General features: G+C 42.4%; 1 protein-coding gene across 1 annotated transcript in view; it reads left to right on the top strand.

Moving 5' to 3' along the window:
* LOC309552619 (dynein axonemal heavy chain 3-like) overlaps window positions 1-19658 on the top strand; it is a 1537563-nt gene that overhangs the window by 1106161 nt on the left and 411744 nt on the right. The window contains exon 39 of the mRNA XM_082253560.1: window positions 3093-3257. Within this exon, the coding sequence (XP_082109686.1) occupies window positions 3093-3257 (165 nt within the window). The remainder of the gene's footprint in view (window positions 1-3092; window positions 3258-19658) is intronic.

The raw sequence follows: 19658 nt of genomic DNA, 5'->3' as shown, positions 1-19658 counted from the left end.
TTAGGCAGCAGTCTGGGGAAAAAACTTGGCCTCTCCTTGGGTTCCTGTCTGGCTGAGTCGGGGCTTTCATAATTCCATTACAGGTGGACAGAACAGGAAGAGATCATCACAGTGCAGCCTAGATCACTGCATACTGCCCAGCACACCCCAGAGCTCTCTCTAGAGCTGACTGAATATCTCACAGGAAAGATGGCAGCTTTTACATGTGAGTCCTGAACATCTCTGCCTTTTCCACTATACAATTTGGTGCTGTAAACCTGCCCTATTTACTGAAAGAGAAAGTAACATTTTTGAACAGGTCTGGAATTACTGGGACTTCTGAGGTGCTACATAGATATATTACACATACACATTTTATCTTAATTAATCCTTTTTTTTTTTAATTAGATATAGTCGGTGCAAACGAAATACATCTATGTAGCACCTCAGAATTCCCGGTAATTCACCTATCAAAAAATGTTAGCATAATACAGCCCAACTCAAGGAAAGTAAAAAAGTCCATACTTGCAGTGTAAGGGGTGGCGGGGGTAGCATAACCTCTTTCACTTACCTGATTCCAAGCTCTCTTCCTTCTTGCATATCATACTGCTAAAAACCTTGTTCAATTAGTGGCTTGCAGCCATTCGCCTGCAGCACTAATCAGTGTATCAGTGTATTATGACAGTGGGGGATCCCTGCTGTCAGAATACAGTGTCCCAGCAGGGGGGGGATTCCTGCATCCACATTGCTTGTGATCTGAAAAAAAAAACCTGTGCAAGTATATATAACAACTTTAGGCCTGGTTCACTCCTATGCATATTTTAGTGCGTTGTTCGTTTTTAACATGGTTTCCTATGGGTCACGGTCCCATCTGTGCATTTTATGGAAAGGACCAGGGACTTCTTTCTGGTTTTTGGTTCCATAGACTCAAATGGATCAAAAACACGTATTGAAAAATGCACCTAGAATATGCATCAACTGAAACCTGCATAGGTGTGAACCAGGCCTAATGGATAAGTTCACCATTTAGAAGATGTTACACCCATATACAGGGTGTTTTAGTTGCTCTCTCCCCTCCTATTTAATCATTGGAATCTGTGAATGTATAAACTACAAGTTGAATCCACCACTGCAGCAGAGAGACTTGCAGTTTCAATTAACTGTAAGCACACAGATCAGCACGCCTGTAGTTCATTCACACTGCCTTCAGCTCTGCAATGACAGCCATACAGAGGTATGAGCACAGAGTTGTAGGCAGTGTCTGCAGGAGCCTGACATTTCACCCACAATCTGCTGATTGCGGGCGCAATACTTTGCAATCTTCGGTTTTAAAAAACAATAAACGCACCAGTAAAAATGTGTGCATTTATTATTTTTTTAAAAAGTTGAACCTATCCTTTAGGTATTTATACCTTATTCCTTTGCCCCTAGACTAAATGAGCATTTGACCCATGCAGTGTGGGGGGTGCCCTACTGCAAAGATATATATTTTTTATTATGAACAAGAATGTCAGAGAAGGCACTTGGGTCAGGCAGGCATAAAATGGGTGGGTGGTTTTATATATATATATGTCAGTGTTGTGTGTGTATACAGTATACATACTGTATATGTGTGTGTGTGTATATATATATATATATATATATATATATATATATATATATATATATGACACATAGCATGTGTTTTTGAGTTTTGGACTCTATGGACTAAGACTGGGATGCCATTTAGGTTCATGTGCGTGTAAAGGCAGGCATCCCAATACTTTTGATAATATAGTGTATATTCTAGATATAGTGTCCTATACACCATCCAACCTCTATACAATTGGTGAACAGTTTATGAACTTTTCTCACTTTTCTCACAGGTGATACGTGATCTCTTACACTCTCACTCCATACCCACAGTACCCTTCACCACACCTCTTGTGTGTCCTCTCACCTGATGGGCTGACATGTGGAGGAGGCGGCGGCTTCCCCCTCAGTCTCCTCCATGTCCCCCTTTGTTGGTCAGGCTTCCCCTGTGTCTCCTCCCTCCTCCTCCTTTGCCACTAGGATGGCTTCTCCTTTCGGCTAATCGGGAAACGGGTCTCAGCAGCCGCTTCCTGATTGGCCAGGAGGAGAATCCGTGTGACAATAGCGACAATATTCATTCGCTATTGTCACACAACCAGATAGGCTTGTCTGCCTTTTTTGAAGCCTATTAGAGCCTCTGGCTCTAATCACGTGCTTAAAAAAAAAAAAAAAAAAAATCCCCCATTGGAATCCATGCATCCGGCGCCCTGCATGTAGATTAGGGGGCCAGATGCATGGATGGGGGGGCTGCGCCCCTGCACCCCTAATGGATGGGCTGCTACTGTATGGGACACTATATCTGAAATATATGTTGTTTGGACTTTTTTTTATAAATTTAGGATTTGCAAATTGATAAAGATCGAATGGGACTTTACAGTATACGTATGATTATGTGGATCACATTTTTCCTGATTTATTTTTGTATTTAGTTTATATAATTAATATTGATGATGTCACAGGGAGTTTCTTTATATAATGTATAAATTATCACTATTTAAGTACTATAAATAAGATTAGTGGAACCACTTCTCCAGTGGATATAATAAGTTATACAAAATTCCTACAAATAATAACTTGTTCTATAGGGGACAAAAATAGCTTTTGATGGTGTACTTACTTTTTCAATAGTATAATATTACATCTATTGATATTTTTGCCAAATAAATGGCTGAAAAGTCATTTTTTTCTTATTCAAGTGTGTCACCTTCAAATGTAGACACTGTTTTAATAAAGATCTAATGTTTGCAAGTTCAAATATTTTAAAAAGTCAGTTTCCATGGGATTTACCTAATTTTTCACATGGCTAGATATCATTTGCACATCTTAGTACTAGGTCTAAAGCTGCAGTTTATTTTATGTAAGAACATTAAATATAGTACAGTATAGAACATTGTTGTTTGACTATTACAGTAACTGACAACATCAATGACTTCTGTGTATTAATCATTTGTCTAATTAGAAAAACGTATCAGTGATTTTTTTTTTTTTATTATTAGAAAGAATTATAAGTTTACTTTAATTACTGCTATTCTGTTTCCTAGGAATTTGATAAAGACAATATTCCACCAAAGGTTATTGCACAGATAAGAAGAGATTTTATCAGCAATCCTGAGTTCCAGCCAGCTGTCATTAAGAATGTCTCTTCAGCCTGTGAAGGGCTTTGTAGCTGGGTCAGGGCCATTGAAGTCTATGACAAGGTTGCCAAGGTAACGACTGTGTCCTAAGATTTTTCGTAAGCATCAAAGTTTCATCTTGTTAAATTTGTATAGGCAATGCATTGTTGAGAGGAATCTTAACATAGTATTGGAACAGCTTATCCTCATATTCATATATACATTGGATGATAGTTTTATTAGTTAGAAATATTGAATATAGTGTAATGTATAAGGCTAGGTTCACATCTATGCCTGTTCAGTTAATGCATTTTTGCAGCGCATTCTCTCACATATTTTGTGGGGGGGTTTTATGCACATTTTTGATGCATGTTAAATGCATTTTGTGTTTTTTGGGAAGTGTCATGTAGGAAAATGCACCAAAAATGTATGCACATGAGTTTTTGATGCAATTCTATTAAAGTCTATGGAGCCAAAAATACACCGTGCTGCATGTAAAAAAAAGTCCCTGCACCTTTCCAAAAAAACGTGTTGCAGGAAACTGTTTGGATGTGAACAGAATCCATAGGAAATAAGGTTTAATGGATTGTATTGCATTTCTGTGGATCTACAAATGCACTAAAAAACACATAGATGTTAACCTAGCCTAATAATCAGACACACAACTATATGTTATTATATAAATATAATAATAATACCGTGCTTGCAAATCAAAACATATAATCATATAACATAATGTTCTCAAAAAAACATAAAAAATATATCAAAATCAAAGTCTTTCAAAAGCTCTCATATAAAGTGCTCTGTGCCCAAAATCCATATAAAGGTGCTGAGGTGCTTCATGTACACATGCTGTGAAGTGTGCCACACTCCTCTCTCGTATCCCCACTCACTAGAGAAAATGGACCCTCAGCTTTTCAGTCTGGGGGTCAAACACACTTGTATCTGGTGTTGTGAATACCAGGCCTCTTAGCGTCAATAAAACAGAATGGTACTCATAGTGAAGTATTGTAAAAATATATTTATTTGCGCAGTTTTATTTTACAGTACTTCACTATGAGTACCATTCTGCTTTATTTATCGTTTCGGAATTCGTTTAGATTTGTTTTCATTAAATTTCATTTAGTTTATTCAATTTCTAACACATTCCAAATTTTCAAAACAATTTGAGTTTGGATCTGTTGAAAAATGATCGACAAGATCAAATTCTGTGTAAAGAATAGCTAGTTAAGCAGTGGGCCAGAAAGCCGGCCACCACGTCCTTAACAACCGATGACTCATCAGCTTTTAGGGGGCCTCCCCACTAATAGCTAAAATGCAAACAAAACAACCTGGCAATAGAAAATTCCAAAAAAAAAACAAACAATGTGGGGAGCCCCAGTCTATACCAGACCCTTCAGGTCTGGTATGGATTTTAAGGGGAACCCCATGGCAAAATAAAAAAATGCAATGGGGTCCCCCCAAAATCCATACCAGACCTTTATCCAAGCATGCAGCCCAGCGGGCCAGGAAAGGTGGGGGGATGATGAGCGAGTGCCACTCCCTCTCCTGAACCAGACCAGGCCACATGTCCTCAACGTAGGGAGACATGTTGATGGGTAGAAGGGCCTCTTTCCCACAACTCTGGGCTGTGATTGTGAGGGTCTGCGGGAAGAGGTTTATTGGAATCTGGAAACCCCCTTCAACAAGTAGGCCCCAGATCCTGACTGCCTGCTCCTTCATCTGACATTTCCTAAATAGCTAAGGGTGGAGTCACCTGATAACATCAGCAGGTGACCCTTCTTCCTTGTGACATCAACGGATGACCCCGCTTCCTTGTGACATCATCGAGGCTGGAGGCTTTTATTTATTTTATTTTTTTCGGGTACATCGGTGGCGTGAATGACGATGGATCTACACCGGGGGACATTATATTTGATTTGTTAATAAAGGAATTGTCAAAAACTTTCAACTAAATTTCAACAAAATGAGTTACTATTTATTTTGAAGATTCGGATACATCTGAATCTCTGAATAACCACAAATTCGTCCAAATTTGTATTCGGCCCAAATTGAATTGCACATGTCAAATAAATGTATTTGTTCCTAAATTTACTTCATAAGATAGAGATCAGCATAAATGCTGTCATAAAAAAATGCACAAAAATGAAGGAATGCTTTATTTAGATAACCAGAATTCCAGAAAAATTTGATAGTATAAGTCCTTACTGTATGCCGCACCACAACAAGAATGCCAGTAGAATGTCATAGGTCACAATAAAAGATAAATATTAAACTATTACTCTTGTATTATACCCCTGAATGACAAGTATTGATATATGGTGCCTCATTTTCTCCTATATATATATACTCTTGTGTTCATTTATGTGGAGCCTTATTTGTTAATGTATATGTGAATTCTCGCCTTATAAAGCAACAACCCATTCAGTTTAATACAGAAGTAGAAGGCTAATCATTTGTGTATGGATATAAAAACATTATAAAACACTTTTTTCCCCCTTTTTTATAAGTGATCTGTTCTCAGCTGCATATGGAGCTCAGAGAGCTAGGGGAGTATAAACAGCAGGACACTGATCTTAACAGTAAATCATACCATCATATTCACAAATAAAAAATTAAAAAAAAAAAAAAAAAAGCATATTTACTAATTTTAAAAGAAAGAGTATGGATTACAAAAAAAGAGAAAACATTAGGAATATGGTACAAGCTATTGTCAAATAGAGCATTTAACAAAACAAAACATTCTAAAAAAAGTAGACTACAGTGGGGAAAAGGGTCCTTTTAAAAACACCATTTTTTTTTTCAATTACATGCTTGAGAAATGCCTTTAGGCTGTATATGGTGTTATGGAACAGTGCGATTTTTCTCAGCTACACTGTGTTCTAGCATCACATTTTTTGTCTGTGTCATTTATTTTTCACAAAACTTTTACGTTTAGCTTTGCTTAAATACAGCAGCAGATTTAAATCAATTATACTGTATATATTAAAAAAGGCTTTTTTAGGTATTTTATAGGCATTTCTGGCTGTGGCATCTGATTTATTTTATTTAGCAGTGATTGGCCTGCTTTAAATAATGGAAGTAGCACTTACAAGAGAATTTAAAGCTATAGGAAAGCTTACTCTGGGGGTGTGGTCGGACCTCGGTTCGTAATGGCCACTTGATCCCGGAGCTTCTGTGCACAGAGGACTTGCCCTTTACATTAGCAGCATTACAGGAGACTAAACCCCAGCTCAACATGGGGAAATAAGACCAGAGTGGCTCGACATCCCGATTCCGCTCTCCCCAAGGGCCTGGCACACAGCTGAGCTGCACTATCCTGGAACTCTTCCTGGACCCATTTACGGGAAACACAGGCACCATTTTACTCCCCCTCAGGATCTGCATATCCCTCTTCTGACAGCCCAGTAAGAGATTGGCTCCCGCAACATGAAATCCCTTCTGCAGCTCACTCCCTCTGCCTAGGGGATCTCCAGGCTGTTGCATCAGATATAAAGGAGACCTTCACCACAGCCCTAGCTAACCTCAGAAGAGATCTTCAAACCCTAGGCTCTAGATTGGGGAAAGTAGAGATCACAACTAGCTGCCATGCTGCAGATATTCAACAGGTACAACACGCAGCAGCCAACCACTCCCACCACCTCAGAGATATATCAACGCCTGGAGGACTTGGACAACAGGGGACATAGGCATAACCTCAGGGTGCGGGGGCTCCCTGAAACAATCGAGCCTGGTGATATGCCCAAAACAGAAATATCAATCTTCAATTATCTGCTTGGACGACCTTCTGCGACCTGCTAACTCCCATCAAAAGGGAGCGCATTCATAGAGCCCTACGCCCCAGAGGTCGAGACACGAACCCTCCACGCGACATTATTTGCTGCCTGGTAAGCTTCCCTTTGAAGGAAGACATTCTGTGGAGAGACAGATAGAAATGCCACATTCTTTACAATTGGGCAAAGATTTAGATACATAAGGACCTCTCCAACATCCCTTCTGGAAAACCTCTGCTCCAGGAACATCACTTACAAATAGAAGTACTCCTTCTGCTTATGAGCATCTGCACTTGGCCGGATGGCACACCTGCCAAACTTCTGAAAGGCTATCGACCTCCCGTTAGTCAATGTCCAAGATTGGTATCGATCTCTTCGCCTTCTGCCATCCGGGAGCTCTAATTCGCAGGAGGATCTCATGAATTGGCAGGGTCAACGTCATCATCGGCGCAGACCATCTCCTGCAACACCACCGCTGCACACTGATCACAGAGCTCCAACAGGGGGAAGCCCAACATCCTCTCCAGCACATCAGAGGGCCCATCAAGATGCCTGAGCACCTGCTCCTAGCAGTTACACTCTCAGAGCGAAGCTTTTTTTTTGTTTTGTTTTTTTTCCCTCTACTTCAATTCTTTTTCTGGGACTAGCAGTGTTTAGGCTAAACCGTTTCCCCATTTTGGTCTCCCTTTTACATGTTTTTTCCCTTGCTGTACTGCATATACAACCTATATGTAAACCCAGTTTAACCACTTAAGCCCCAGAAGATTTTACCCCCTTCCTGACCAGGGCCTATTTTGCGATTCAGCACTGCGTGACTTTAACGAACAATTGCGCGGTCGTGCGACGCTGTACCTAAACAAATTTGACGTCCTTTTTTTCCCATAAACAGAGCTTTCTTTTGGTGGTATTTGATCACCTGTGCAAATTTTTACTTTTTGCACTATAAACAAAAAACTGCGTCAATTTTGCAAAAAAAACAATATTTTCACATTTTTTTATATGATATGAAATTGCCCCCCCAAAAAAATTAAAAATCAAAATTTTTTAATATTTTGGGCCAATTTTTTTTTTACCATATGTTTGGTAAAAAAAATCTCAAAAAGCATATTTTGATTGGTTTGTGCAAAAGTTATTGCGTTTACTAACAAAGGGAAAGATTTTTGTAATTTTTGTTGTTTTTTTTTAATGCGTAATGGCGGCGATCTGCGACTTTTTTTTGCGGGACTGCGAAATTGCGGCGGACAGATCGGACCCTTAACTGACATTTTTGACACTTTTGGGGTTACCAGTGCCATTTCTACAGTAATCAGTGCACTGTTACTGTAAAGTTACACTGGCAGTGAAGGGTTTAACTTTTTTTGAGAGGGAGGGGTTATGTGTATCCCTAGGGGCGTGATTCTAACTGTGATTGGCTGTGGCTTGAGGTGTAGGAACAGTGATCAACGGTCCTACATAGTAGAACCGTATGATCACCATTCCTACACAGGGGAGAATGACAGATGGCTTGTTTACATCAGCCGCCTGCCTTTCTCCCTCTCCACCCGACGATCACGAGTGACCGGCGGACATCGGGTCCACCGGTCACACGCGCGGGGGGGGTCCATGACCACGTGGGAGTGGGAGCGCGCCTCGTATCCCTACGTCGCTCTGCCTGTGAGGGGCTGACCGCGACGTAAATAGTCGTGCGGCGGTCGGCAAGTGGTTAAACCTCGCCGACAAACTGAATCACTTAACTTTATCCCCCCTTGACCTTCTCAAACAGTTCCTGTTAATGTCGACCTGCTAAAATGTCAAAACGTATTATGATGCCTCCACTGACACTCGATTGGTCATACACTTGACAACATGATTGATAAACCTGGTTATGGACAGACCCAACCCTCAACACTCACAATCTTTTGAAGTCCTCCAGCAAACTTTCTATAGAACCAACCTCACCCTCTTGGACCACCTCCCTTTGCAACTCTAACAATATTCAAATTTCCATAAACCTATTCAAAACTAGGCTTCCCAGCCTCCACACCCAACAGTCCTACATATGCACCTGGAGGCTGAACCACAAGCAGTGATGATCATACTTGACTGAGGTGGTATACCGCGTGTCAGGTAGAGGGACAAACCCTATTTGTACTGTGAATACCCTTGGATACTCACGCCCTCATTCAATAGGCCTGTTCAGCTAAATTTTGGTCACCTATCCCTTTGGTGGTAAACACACCTCACTAACTACTGAGACTTGCTATTAATAGCTTTGGATATTGGTATCCCCTAATCTGACCATCTTTTATATACCCTGCTGGACCCTAATCCATGTGCCTGCCTTCCTGACACAGGTGACGAGTTCTGGCTCCCACTCTATATACCAATATTTTTTGTTTTTCCAGAGTATCCCATGCAGAGCCTTCTATTTTAAACAGACCATGTTCATTATAACGTGCTCAATGCCTGTGTCCTGAAGTAAAAGGGCTGTTTTTGACACGTCCACTTGCCATCAAATATATGCTTTCTCAATGTATATGTTAAGTAAGGTGTCCTAACATTTCACATGCTGCATATAAATGGACATGGAAGGAATGTTCCTTCCCTGACCAAACCTAGTAGACCCTTTTCACACAAACCTTCCCGCATCTTGATCACAGATAAGCATAGACTATTAGACCCTACCTGTGTGAGCTCTGTGAGCTCTGACTGACTGTAACCGGAACCACTCCATCCCTTGAATTGGGAGTAGCAGGTCTATTTCCACATCCCGATTCACCTCTGCACCCAATCCAGCCCCTCCCCCCCTTTTTTCCCCCTCCCCTGTTTTCCACCCTCTATAATCTTTCCTTTGCCACCTCAACCCCCTTGCCCCTTTCCGTTATAAGTTAAGGAACAGTGGAGCTGACAATACCTCTATCATATCTGTATTCTTCTTCAATACCTCAAAATGGGAACACCAAAAACCTCCTCTGGAATTTCCTCTTGAAAAATCCTATCCCTCAATGCTAAAGGCCTTAATGCTCCTGAGAAACGTACCTTGTTACTTGCCACCATGCGCAAACCTAAAGCTGATATTGTCTTCTTGCAGGAAACACACTTTCGGACTGATTCCATACCCAAACTTTATAACACAACCTTCTCAACAGCGTACCATGGCTCTAATGATCTTGCCAAGACCAAAGGTGTTTCAATTTTAATCACTAAACATCTTCTCTTAGTCATCTCTGATTCCCTAATCGACCGAGAAGGACGATACTCTTCCTTAATGGCATGCTAAACAACAGACCAATCACACTAGCCAACGTGTAAAGCCTGAATACCAAAGAGGTACCTTTCTTTCGGAACAAATGTAAACCTGCTATCAACTTTCCACACAGGGATCCTAATTCTGCGAGGTGACTTTAATGTCCCCCTTAACGCCTTGTTAGACTTCTCCTCAGGTTCATGCTCTCTCCCTTACAGAGCACTACGCCAAATCCACGTACAAATTCAAGACCTTCTTCTACATGACACGTGGCGCACACTCCATCGTAATGTTAAAGATTATACATTATTCTCTCCACCCCACCATCGATACTTGCGAATTGACTATTTCTTTTTGACAAAACCTGACTTACCCTATCTCCATGCAGCAAACATTGAGCCAATGTCTTTGCCAGATCACCACCCTATCTCACTCACTCTACATTTCTCAGAGCACCAGGATAGCACAAAAATCTGGCGCTTAGACGCCTCGCTTCTATCTGAAAAAAACAACGAATCTACTATCTGCACTTATTATCAACACTGCTATCTGTACTGATTATTTAAATTCCAACAATACCCCAGATGTTTCCCCCCAAATGCAGTGGGAAGCCCACAAATGTGTCATAAGGGGCACACTCTTGACTCTTGCCACTAAGCGTAAATGGGAGACGCAGGCACACATCCAGGCCCTCCTAACAAAGATCTCGACATTAGAAAAAACCCATAAGAAAACCCAGGCGATGCTAGCTCTTTTAGATCTAACTCAAGCATGCTCCCAACTCTTAGAAGAGCTGGAAAAGGCAGTGGAGCATACGTATACCCTGACACAAAAGCTATTTTACGAGCAAGGTAATCAGGGCGGAAAGCTCTTGGAGAAATCCCTCAGCGCAAAGAAAGCAAGCACAATGGTATGCCAAATACGAGGGAATGATGGTTCTAAAGCAACCTCAAATGCAGATATTGCCACCAAATACAAACGATAATATACAGTTATGCAATCTTCCTCCTGAACCTGGACAACATGACCATGGGAACTCCAGACCCCACATGATCACAGAAATCTTGATGATTCAGTATAGCCCAAAGCCAGTATCTGCCACCACTGCCCAAAACTTAGAATGCCTGCTCACTCCCACCGAGCTGGAACAAGCAGCAAAACAATTAAAATCAGGCAAGAGCCCAACAGCCGATGGCCTTTCAGGAGCCTAATATAAGACCTTTCTAGATCTGCTGTCCGCCCCATTCCTGTCGACATTCAACACACTATCTACCCCCCTGAATTCTCATCACTGCTTGTTAAAATTGCATATCGTGGAAATCCCGAAGGGTGATAAGGACCATACTTCTGTAGCTAACGATAGACCCATAGCATTGCTAAACGTACTGTAGATGTCAAACTTTATGCTAAGATACTGGCTAACCACCCCCTTCCTATCCTTTCCTCTCTAATAACAAACAACCAAGTGGGTTTTATCCCTGGAAGAGAGCCAGTGATAACACTGTAAAAGCTTTAAACTTCCTCACTGGCTTTATACATCAAAACACAGTGGCTTCTTTCTCTCCCTGGATGCTGAGAAGGCATTCAACAGGGTAGCATGGGACTATATAGAGGCAGCCCTTCAGGCCTTGGGGTTCCAAGACAAAATGTTTAACTTCATCATGACCCTTTACTCTGACTCCAGGGCTCAGGTCTGTGTAAATGGTCACCTGCCGAATGTCTTCTATATCAGGAATGGAACAGGCCAAGGATGCCCTCTCTCACCACTACTGTTTGTTCTGATGCTCGAACCACTCCTCCGTAGGTTACACTCCAACATTGACATAAAGGGCGTTCCATTGCAGGACATTAAAATAAGATGCATTCGTGGATGATGCCCTAATTTTTCTATCCTCATGATCCCTAATCTGCTCAAAGACTTTGCCAACTTTCGCACCATTTCAAACTCGAAGATAAACTTTACTAAAACATACTCTTTAAACATTACTCTCCCCGTGGACACTGTGTCCTCCTGTCAATCCAACTTCCATTTCACATGGAAGTCCAAATCCATCACATATTTAGGTATCCAGCTCCCAACCAGAATCTATAAAGTTTACGTTCTTAACTCCACCCCAGTCTTACAACTTATACAATCCGATCTAAAGTGCTGGGACACACCATCCTTTTCTTGGTTCAGAAGGGTGGCCAAACTAAAAATAACCATTCTCCCCCATCTCCTATACATTTTTCAAGCTCTACCTATCAGCATACCCCAAATGTTTTTCACTTCCTACAGACAGTGTTGTACCCAATTTCTCTGGAGTCGAAAATGCCCACCGATCTCATACACTCACCTGGTCCTCCCTAAATCCAAAGGAGGAATAGGGCCCCCAGACATTCAAAAATACCATTGGGCTTACCATCTCTCCCAGATAGTGGACTGGAGCATCCATGGCTGTGATGTGAAAGCGTGGGTGAGATTAGAGGAATCCTTCACTCATATACCTCTGGCATCCATACCTTGGCTTACCCTAAATCCGTCCCCTGGAATCTCCTAGACCACCCACTCATAGGACCCACTGTGCAATACTTCCACATGATTTGTATGGCCACCTCTCTATCCTCTTCCCCAGGACCGCTGACTCCCATTTTAACGCTGAATTCCCCCCCCCCCCCGGTGTTGATCACAAACGTCCTTGATGGTATTTGTCCCCACTGCCACATCCTTGCCAAACATTTCTTCCACAGAGGTGATCTTCTGAGCCATGCATCCTTAGCTTTCACAATGCTAGGGCAAACCTTCCCACACTGGACCTACGTCCAAATACGTCGTTTCCTCAAACGCCCAGATTATTAGAATCAATGGAACTGCCCCCTCTGCCCCTTCAAAGCCATCTAGCTTGGCACCTCAAAGACACCTTATATCTACCAATTACTCTTTATTATTCAGTGCCCACTCACCTAAACTACACAAAGCTTGCCATTCCTGTGAAAGAGATTTGTCCACCACCCTATCGGAAGTAGACTGGTTACACATTCATTCTTTTATTCATAAAAGTTCTGTCACTATTACTACCCAGGAGGACAGATATAAAATTTTTTCTCATTGGTACAGAACACAGACGAAGCTCCATGAGTTTTCACCCTCAATTTCTAACCTCTACTGGAGATGTGGTTTTAACGTAGGCTCCTTACTACATATCGGATAGGAGTGTTCCCTAATTCAGGTATACTGGTCAGAGGTTCATTGCATTATCTCTTCGGTTTCTACTCTCACACTAGATTTCACTCCAGCCCAATTTCGGCTTCACCACACTTTTCTCCCCAAGAAAATGTACTCCAAATTGTTAGCCATGCATATGGTCAATGCAGCTAGACTCTTTGTTCCTGTCTTATGGGGCTCAACTCGTCCGCCAGCTGTGTGTGACTTGCTCACATGTCCTAACAAAATAGCAGAGATGAAAAACCTCATCCCAACTGTACATGACAACCCCTCCAAGTTCACAGCTACATGTTCCTATTGCCTCCATTTCCAAACCACGACAGAATATAACAGACTTTACAGACCTTAACAGACTGTTCTTTCCAGAACATGATTGATCCGATTCAGGCAAAACGGTATATCGCTGCATTGTCTCTCAGAGCATTAACAACTCTTTTGCAAGAGGCTGGGGATTGAGGGGAGAGGCAGGGTGCCCCAAGCGTTTAACGCACAATCCACCTGTCACTCCCCTTCTTCCCCTCACCATTTCTCCTCTTATAGATCCCATAACCCCATCCCACTCGGCTCCCCTGTTCCTCTCCCCCCCCCTTGACTTTCCCACCTCACCCTCAAACCCCCTCCCCTTCCTTTTATATCTCCCTCTCGTTCTTCATCTCCCTCCCCCTTCCCATTTTTTTTTTTCCTCCTCACTTCCTGCTGCTGACTTCTGGCTAATCGAACACCACACCCCACCTCTGTAATTTGACAGCCAAATTGCTTGATAATCCCCCCTCTCAAACAAACTACGCCAGATTATTTCCCGGTGTAATTAATTCCTGCCCAAAAGCCTTTGTCTTTCAGACGTCTAAGCCTCCACTGCATTGGTTCCCCAGCTCAGTTTAGGGGGCCTTGCCCCTCCAGTTTACATGGCCCTTATTAGCTGTATGTCCAGTTAACCTAAGTACCTACTCCTGTTCATAGGCTGTTTCTGTAATCGTTGACTTACTCTCTAAGACCTTTTTTTGGAAGTGTATTTCATCCGTGTACGCTGGATAATCTGTATGTTATTAGCTTCGGCCCTCCGGGTCATTTCTCCTTCTTTTTCACATGTACCTATATTATTTCAATAAAATTCTTTGTGAAAAAAAAGGAAAGCTTACTTTTAAAAAGCTACCAACTTTGTAGAAATTGGTTTGCAATTGCAACACAAAAGTCTGTGAGCTTTGTTTTACAAGACCACTATCAATGATACAGAGTGCAGGTATCTTGTGAAACTGGTGTGGTCAGAAATGTGTGGACTTGCACAGAGAACCCAGACACAAGTATAATATAAAATAACATAATTTATTAAGAATAACAAAAATATAAACACACCTCCAATATACCAAAACTGCATAAACCAAAACCAGAGAATCCAATAAGTGAGTAAACAAACAATGAGAAACTACCTAAACCAAATATACAGTATGCAGACAGTAGGATATGAAAAGCATAGTCAGTGTCAGAGCTAGGGTCATACACAGAAGATCAGGCAGAAGGAGCAGGAAGCAAGCCAAGACAGGGAGAGGGTATACGGGAGTAGGAAAAGGCAGGCAGGTAAGGAATCAGGAGAGGATGAGGATGAAGAAGACAATGCATTTGCAGAAAACTGGTTGCCCAGCAAGTGGGAGGAGGAAAAAAAGGAAGACTTTGTGACCACTCAATTATCTTCTTTGTCTGCTCTGGCTACATCACCCATCTGCTCTCAGAAAGGATAGGCAGATATGCCCTGTCTCCTGATGGTGTGGCCTGACAACTGCTTTCTCCTCAGGACCTGTTTGCCCCTCTATTAACTCCTTGTGCAGAACCCCTGCCTCTCCCTTTTGGCCTGCCTGACATTGTGAATAGAGGGGGTTGCCTAACTTCAAAATGTCTCTCCAGTTGAAAATTAAACCAACCCAGTGCATAATTTTCTTGAAATATATATACATTCATAATATGCTCTTTTTAAAGTGTTTTTTTAAATTACACACTAATTTCCTGTTGATCCTGCCAGAATCTGGAACCTACAGGATTAGCTTTGAACCCATGGCATTGGTAAACACAAGCCTTATCCCTAATACAAACCGTCCACTGTTAAATCCACCTAGAACATTTAGAATAATTTGCCCAAGCCATTCAGCATTGTAGAATTCCTTTTAGGTGGAACTTAGGTCTTATCTTCCTTGAGGAATTGCTTGCTTTGTGTCTTCAGCCATTTTCACTGGTCAGTCCCAGATGATGTAACTCCTGGGCATGCACGCAAGTGTTATATCATCCAGGCACAAAGACAGGAATTTGCCATAGTTGACTAGGTAGAAAAATGTAAGTGTCTTTATGGGACAAAGATTTGCGGTTTCTATAAAAAAAAAGTATTCACCCTCTTAGAAGTATACATGTTTTATTTTCACAAATTATTAATAGTAGTAGATTTCATTTTCACAGTCAAACTAAACATAGCATTTGGCATACGCCAAACACAGGGCTAAAAGGCTTATAATGGTAGAGGGTAGAAAACATGAAGCAAGAAACAAGGAAGTCCTAGTGGAAACTTTGATGTTGTATGGAAGAAATCTAATCCATAGATGAAGGTTTGTCTTCCAACAAGAAAATGAAGAACAACAATGGCTTAAATACAGCTATGCTAATGTCCTGAAAGAGCAAAGTCTGAGTCCAGATCTCAATCCAATAGAGAATCTGTGCAAAACTGTGAGTAATGCAGAAGAAACACAAAGGGAAGAAAGTCTCTTTCAAGATGAATTGTAGCATGAAACCTTAATAATGCAAGTGTTTTAAAGGATGAACTAGTAAGTCTGTGAGTACAGCAGAAAAGCTATTTTATTTTTGTTCACTCTCCAATATCAAAGAAAGCAAAAATCCTTTTTATTTTTTTAAATGGTTTCAGTTTCATAGCGCCAGACTGTTCCTAATTTGGAGGAACTGTCCTTCCCTTAAAATCAAATCCTTCAATCTCTCTTTCCACCTTTCAATTGTCCCTCTTTATTTTGTATATACAGTAAAAATGCATTATTTAACGACCAAAAACTTTTTAATACACTAAGCCTTTCATCACATTTCTGTATTATAGCATTTGTTCTTTTGACAAGCCAATAAAAAGTAAAGGAGGGGTGAAAAAACAATTGTGGGTTTAACCAATCATTTTTCCCATCATTTTGTAGCTATCAGGGCTGATTAACTAAAATTACAAAATCTGGTGCAGCTGTGCAAATTTGCCAATCGGCTTTTAATTTCAGCTTGTTCAATTAAGCTTTGACAATAAAACCTGGAAGCTGGTTGGTTTCTATGCAACCCTGCATCAGATTTTGCACTTTCCAGTTTTAGTAGATGTAAGGGACTTTTGAACCGGACAGCTAGATGGGCTCCCCACGAATATTCAGGAACACACAGAGACACACGAGGGTAGAGTCAAAGCATGTTCATTTATTTCAGGAAATGTTCCAAGCATTTATACAGTTAGAACAGCAGAAAAATTAATGTTGCAATAAGGGGCTTGTTGGCAATTATTCAGACTCGCATCACCCTAGGCATCAAAACTCCTTTCAGATATCTGGGAGCACTCAATGACCCACACACAGACAGAAGATGTCACAGAATGCTCGAGTTCATTCAGATTATGCAGAGCGTTTTATAGGAAGTAAAAGGGGAGGTCCTTTATAAATAGAGTTAATACAAAAGTAGCAGTTTACCATTACGTGCTTCAAGTCACGTACTTACATATGAGTTAATGAAAATAAAGCAGAGTTATTATTAACATTACATCAGACTTGTTGAAAAGATGAAAATAAGGCATAATTAGTTTACTTCAAAACAGACTTACTTTTCAGGGTCAGTTTGACCACGGAGCGTAACGTCCTGGAAACTTCCAAGGACATTTACTTGAGAAAAGTTTTTTAATTAAAGCTGAGTTTAGGGTTTTAGTAATAAGATGAAGGTGAAAGGACAAAATGGAGATGAGAAAACAAAATGGAGAATAAAGATTCCTTCAGGGCTTGGCTTCAGTATGACTCATGATTACATGATACTTTTTGGCAGACTACACAAGTTTAAACTGTTCCCATAACAAATTTACCAGTCAATATGCTCTTATGTGCAACTATTTCTGCAGTCAGACATAGCTGAACAAACAAGATGTTATGACTAGAGTTGAGCAGACACCTGGATGTCCGTGTTCGGCAGGTTCGGCCGAACTTGACAAAAAAGTCCGGGTCCGTGTCCCGGACTTTTTCCGAACTTTACCCGGACACCGAACCCCATTGAAGTCAATGGGGACCCGAACTTTCAGGCACTAAAATGGCTCTAAAACACCAATGGAAATGGCTAGAGTGCTGAAAATGGCAGCAAAACGTAGTTAAGAGCATGGCGAGTGCTCTGCAAACAAATGTGGATAGGGAAATAACTTAAAACAACAAAAAAAAATGAAAATAAAACAATGTTCTTCATCTGTGAAGGACGAGGCCCATATGGAGTAGGAGGGAGGTTGAGGTGGTGGTGGATGTGGCGGTGTCATAGGCATGTGCACAGGGTGTGCCAGGTGTGCCTGGGCACACCCTAATCACCTAGGGCACATTAGCATTATCGCTCTGTTTGCCAGTGAGGAGATGGGAAAGATCTCCCTCGGACCTGCTCTGCCATAAGAGAAGTGCCACACACTGCTATTTCACTTTGCCAGCAGGGAGAGTAATGTACCGGGGCCATATACATGTAGGCAAACACATGCATGTGTATTTAAACTTTGGGGTGCACACCCTAATGGAATAGGCTGCGCACACCTATGGGCGGTGTAGGTGGAAGCGGCGGTGGAGGAGGACGAGGTAGCCAACACTGCTTTTTTTCAGTCATTTTAAATGAGGGTACACCCCAAAAGAGTGAGAAAGATCAAAAATAGAACAATGGCTGGGTAAGGTCGGTATCCATCTATATTCTGCACAAGGTACGGAAAAGTCCTGTGGGATCCATGCCTGGTTCATTTTAATGAACGTGAGCTTGTCCACATTGTCTCTGGACAGGCGGCTGCGCTTGTCTGTGATAACGCCCCCAGCCATGCTAAATACACGTTCAGATAATACACTGGCTGCAGGGCACGCCAGCACCTCCAAGGCGTAAAGGGCAAGCTCAGGCCATGTGCCCAATTTGGAGACCCAGAAGTTGAAGGGGGCAGACCCATCATTCACTACATGTAGGCGTGTGCACACATACTGCTCCACCATGTTGGTGAAATGCTGCCTCCTGCTAAGACGTTCCATATGAGCTGCTGGTGCTGCTGTTTGTTGTGGCGTGCTGACAAAGCTTTTCCACATTTCGGCTATGCTAACCCTGCCTTCTGAGGTGCTGGCGGTGCCCTGGTTGCGTTGGCGACCTCTTCCTCCTCCTCCTCTGCCTTGGCCTTGTGCTTCCACTGTGGCCCCGCTGTCAGGTGGGAATGCCAGCAGCATCGCATCTACCAGCGTGCGCTTGTACTCGCACATCTTGCGATCGCGCTCCAGTGAGTGAATTAAGGACGGTACTTTGTCCTTGTAACGGGGATCCAGCAGCGTGGCCACCCAGTAATCAGCACAAGTTAGAATGTGGGCAACTCGGCGGTCGTTGTGGAGACACTGCAGCATGTAATCGCTCATGTGTGCCAGACTGCCCAGAGGCAACGAAAGGCTGTCCTCTGTGGGAGGTGTATCGTCTGTGTCCTCTGTATCCCCCCAGCCATGCACCAGTGATGGCCATGAGCTGGCCTGGGTGCCACCCTGCTGTGAACATGGTTCCATCCCCTCCTCCATCTCCTCCTCCTCATCCTCCAGAACTGTGCCCCTGCTGGACAATTGTGTCCCTGGCGTTTGTGGGTGCAGGAACCCACTCTCAGAGCCACCTGCGAATGACTGCCCTGAAAGCCTTGGAAATGTTACCTCTACATCCTCCTCCTCCTCCTCATCCTGTGCCACATCCTCTTCCATCATCGCCCGAATCATTTTTTGAAGGAGGCATAGAAGTGGGATAGTTAAGCTGACAACGGCGTCATCGGCACTGGCCATGTTGGTGGAGTACTCAAAACAGCGCAACAAGGCACACAGGTCTCGCATGGAGGCCCAGTTATTGGTGGTGAAGTGGTGCTGTTCCACAGAGCGACTCACGCGTGTGTGCTGCAGCTGAAACTCCACTATGGCCTGCTGCTGCTCGCACAGTCTTTCCAGCATGTGCAAGGTGGAGTTCCACCTTGTGGGCATGTCACATATGAGGCGGTGAGCGGGAAGGCCGAAGTTACGCTGCAGCGATGACAGGCGAGC

This window comes from Pelophylax lessonae, assembly GCF_965119305.1.
Source record: "Pelophylax lessonae genome assembly, chromosome: 4".
NCBI lineage: Eukaryota > Metazoa > Chordata > Amphibia > Anura > Ranidae > Pelophylax > Pelophylax lessonae.
The sequence above is the reverse complement of the archived record's forward strand: the minus strand, read 5'-3'. Positions and strand labels throughout refer to the sequence as shown.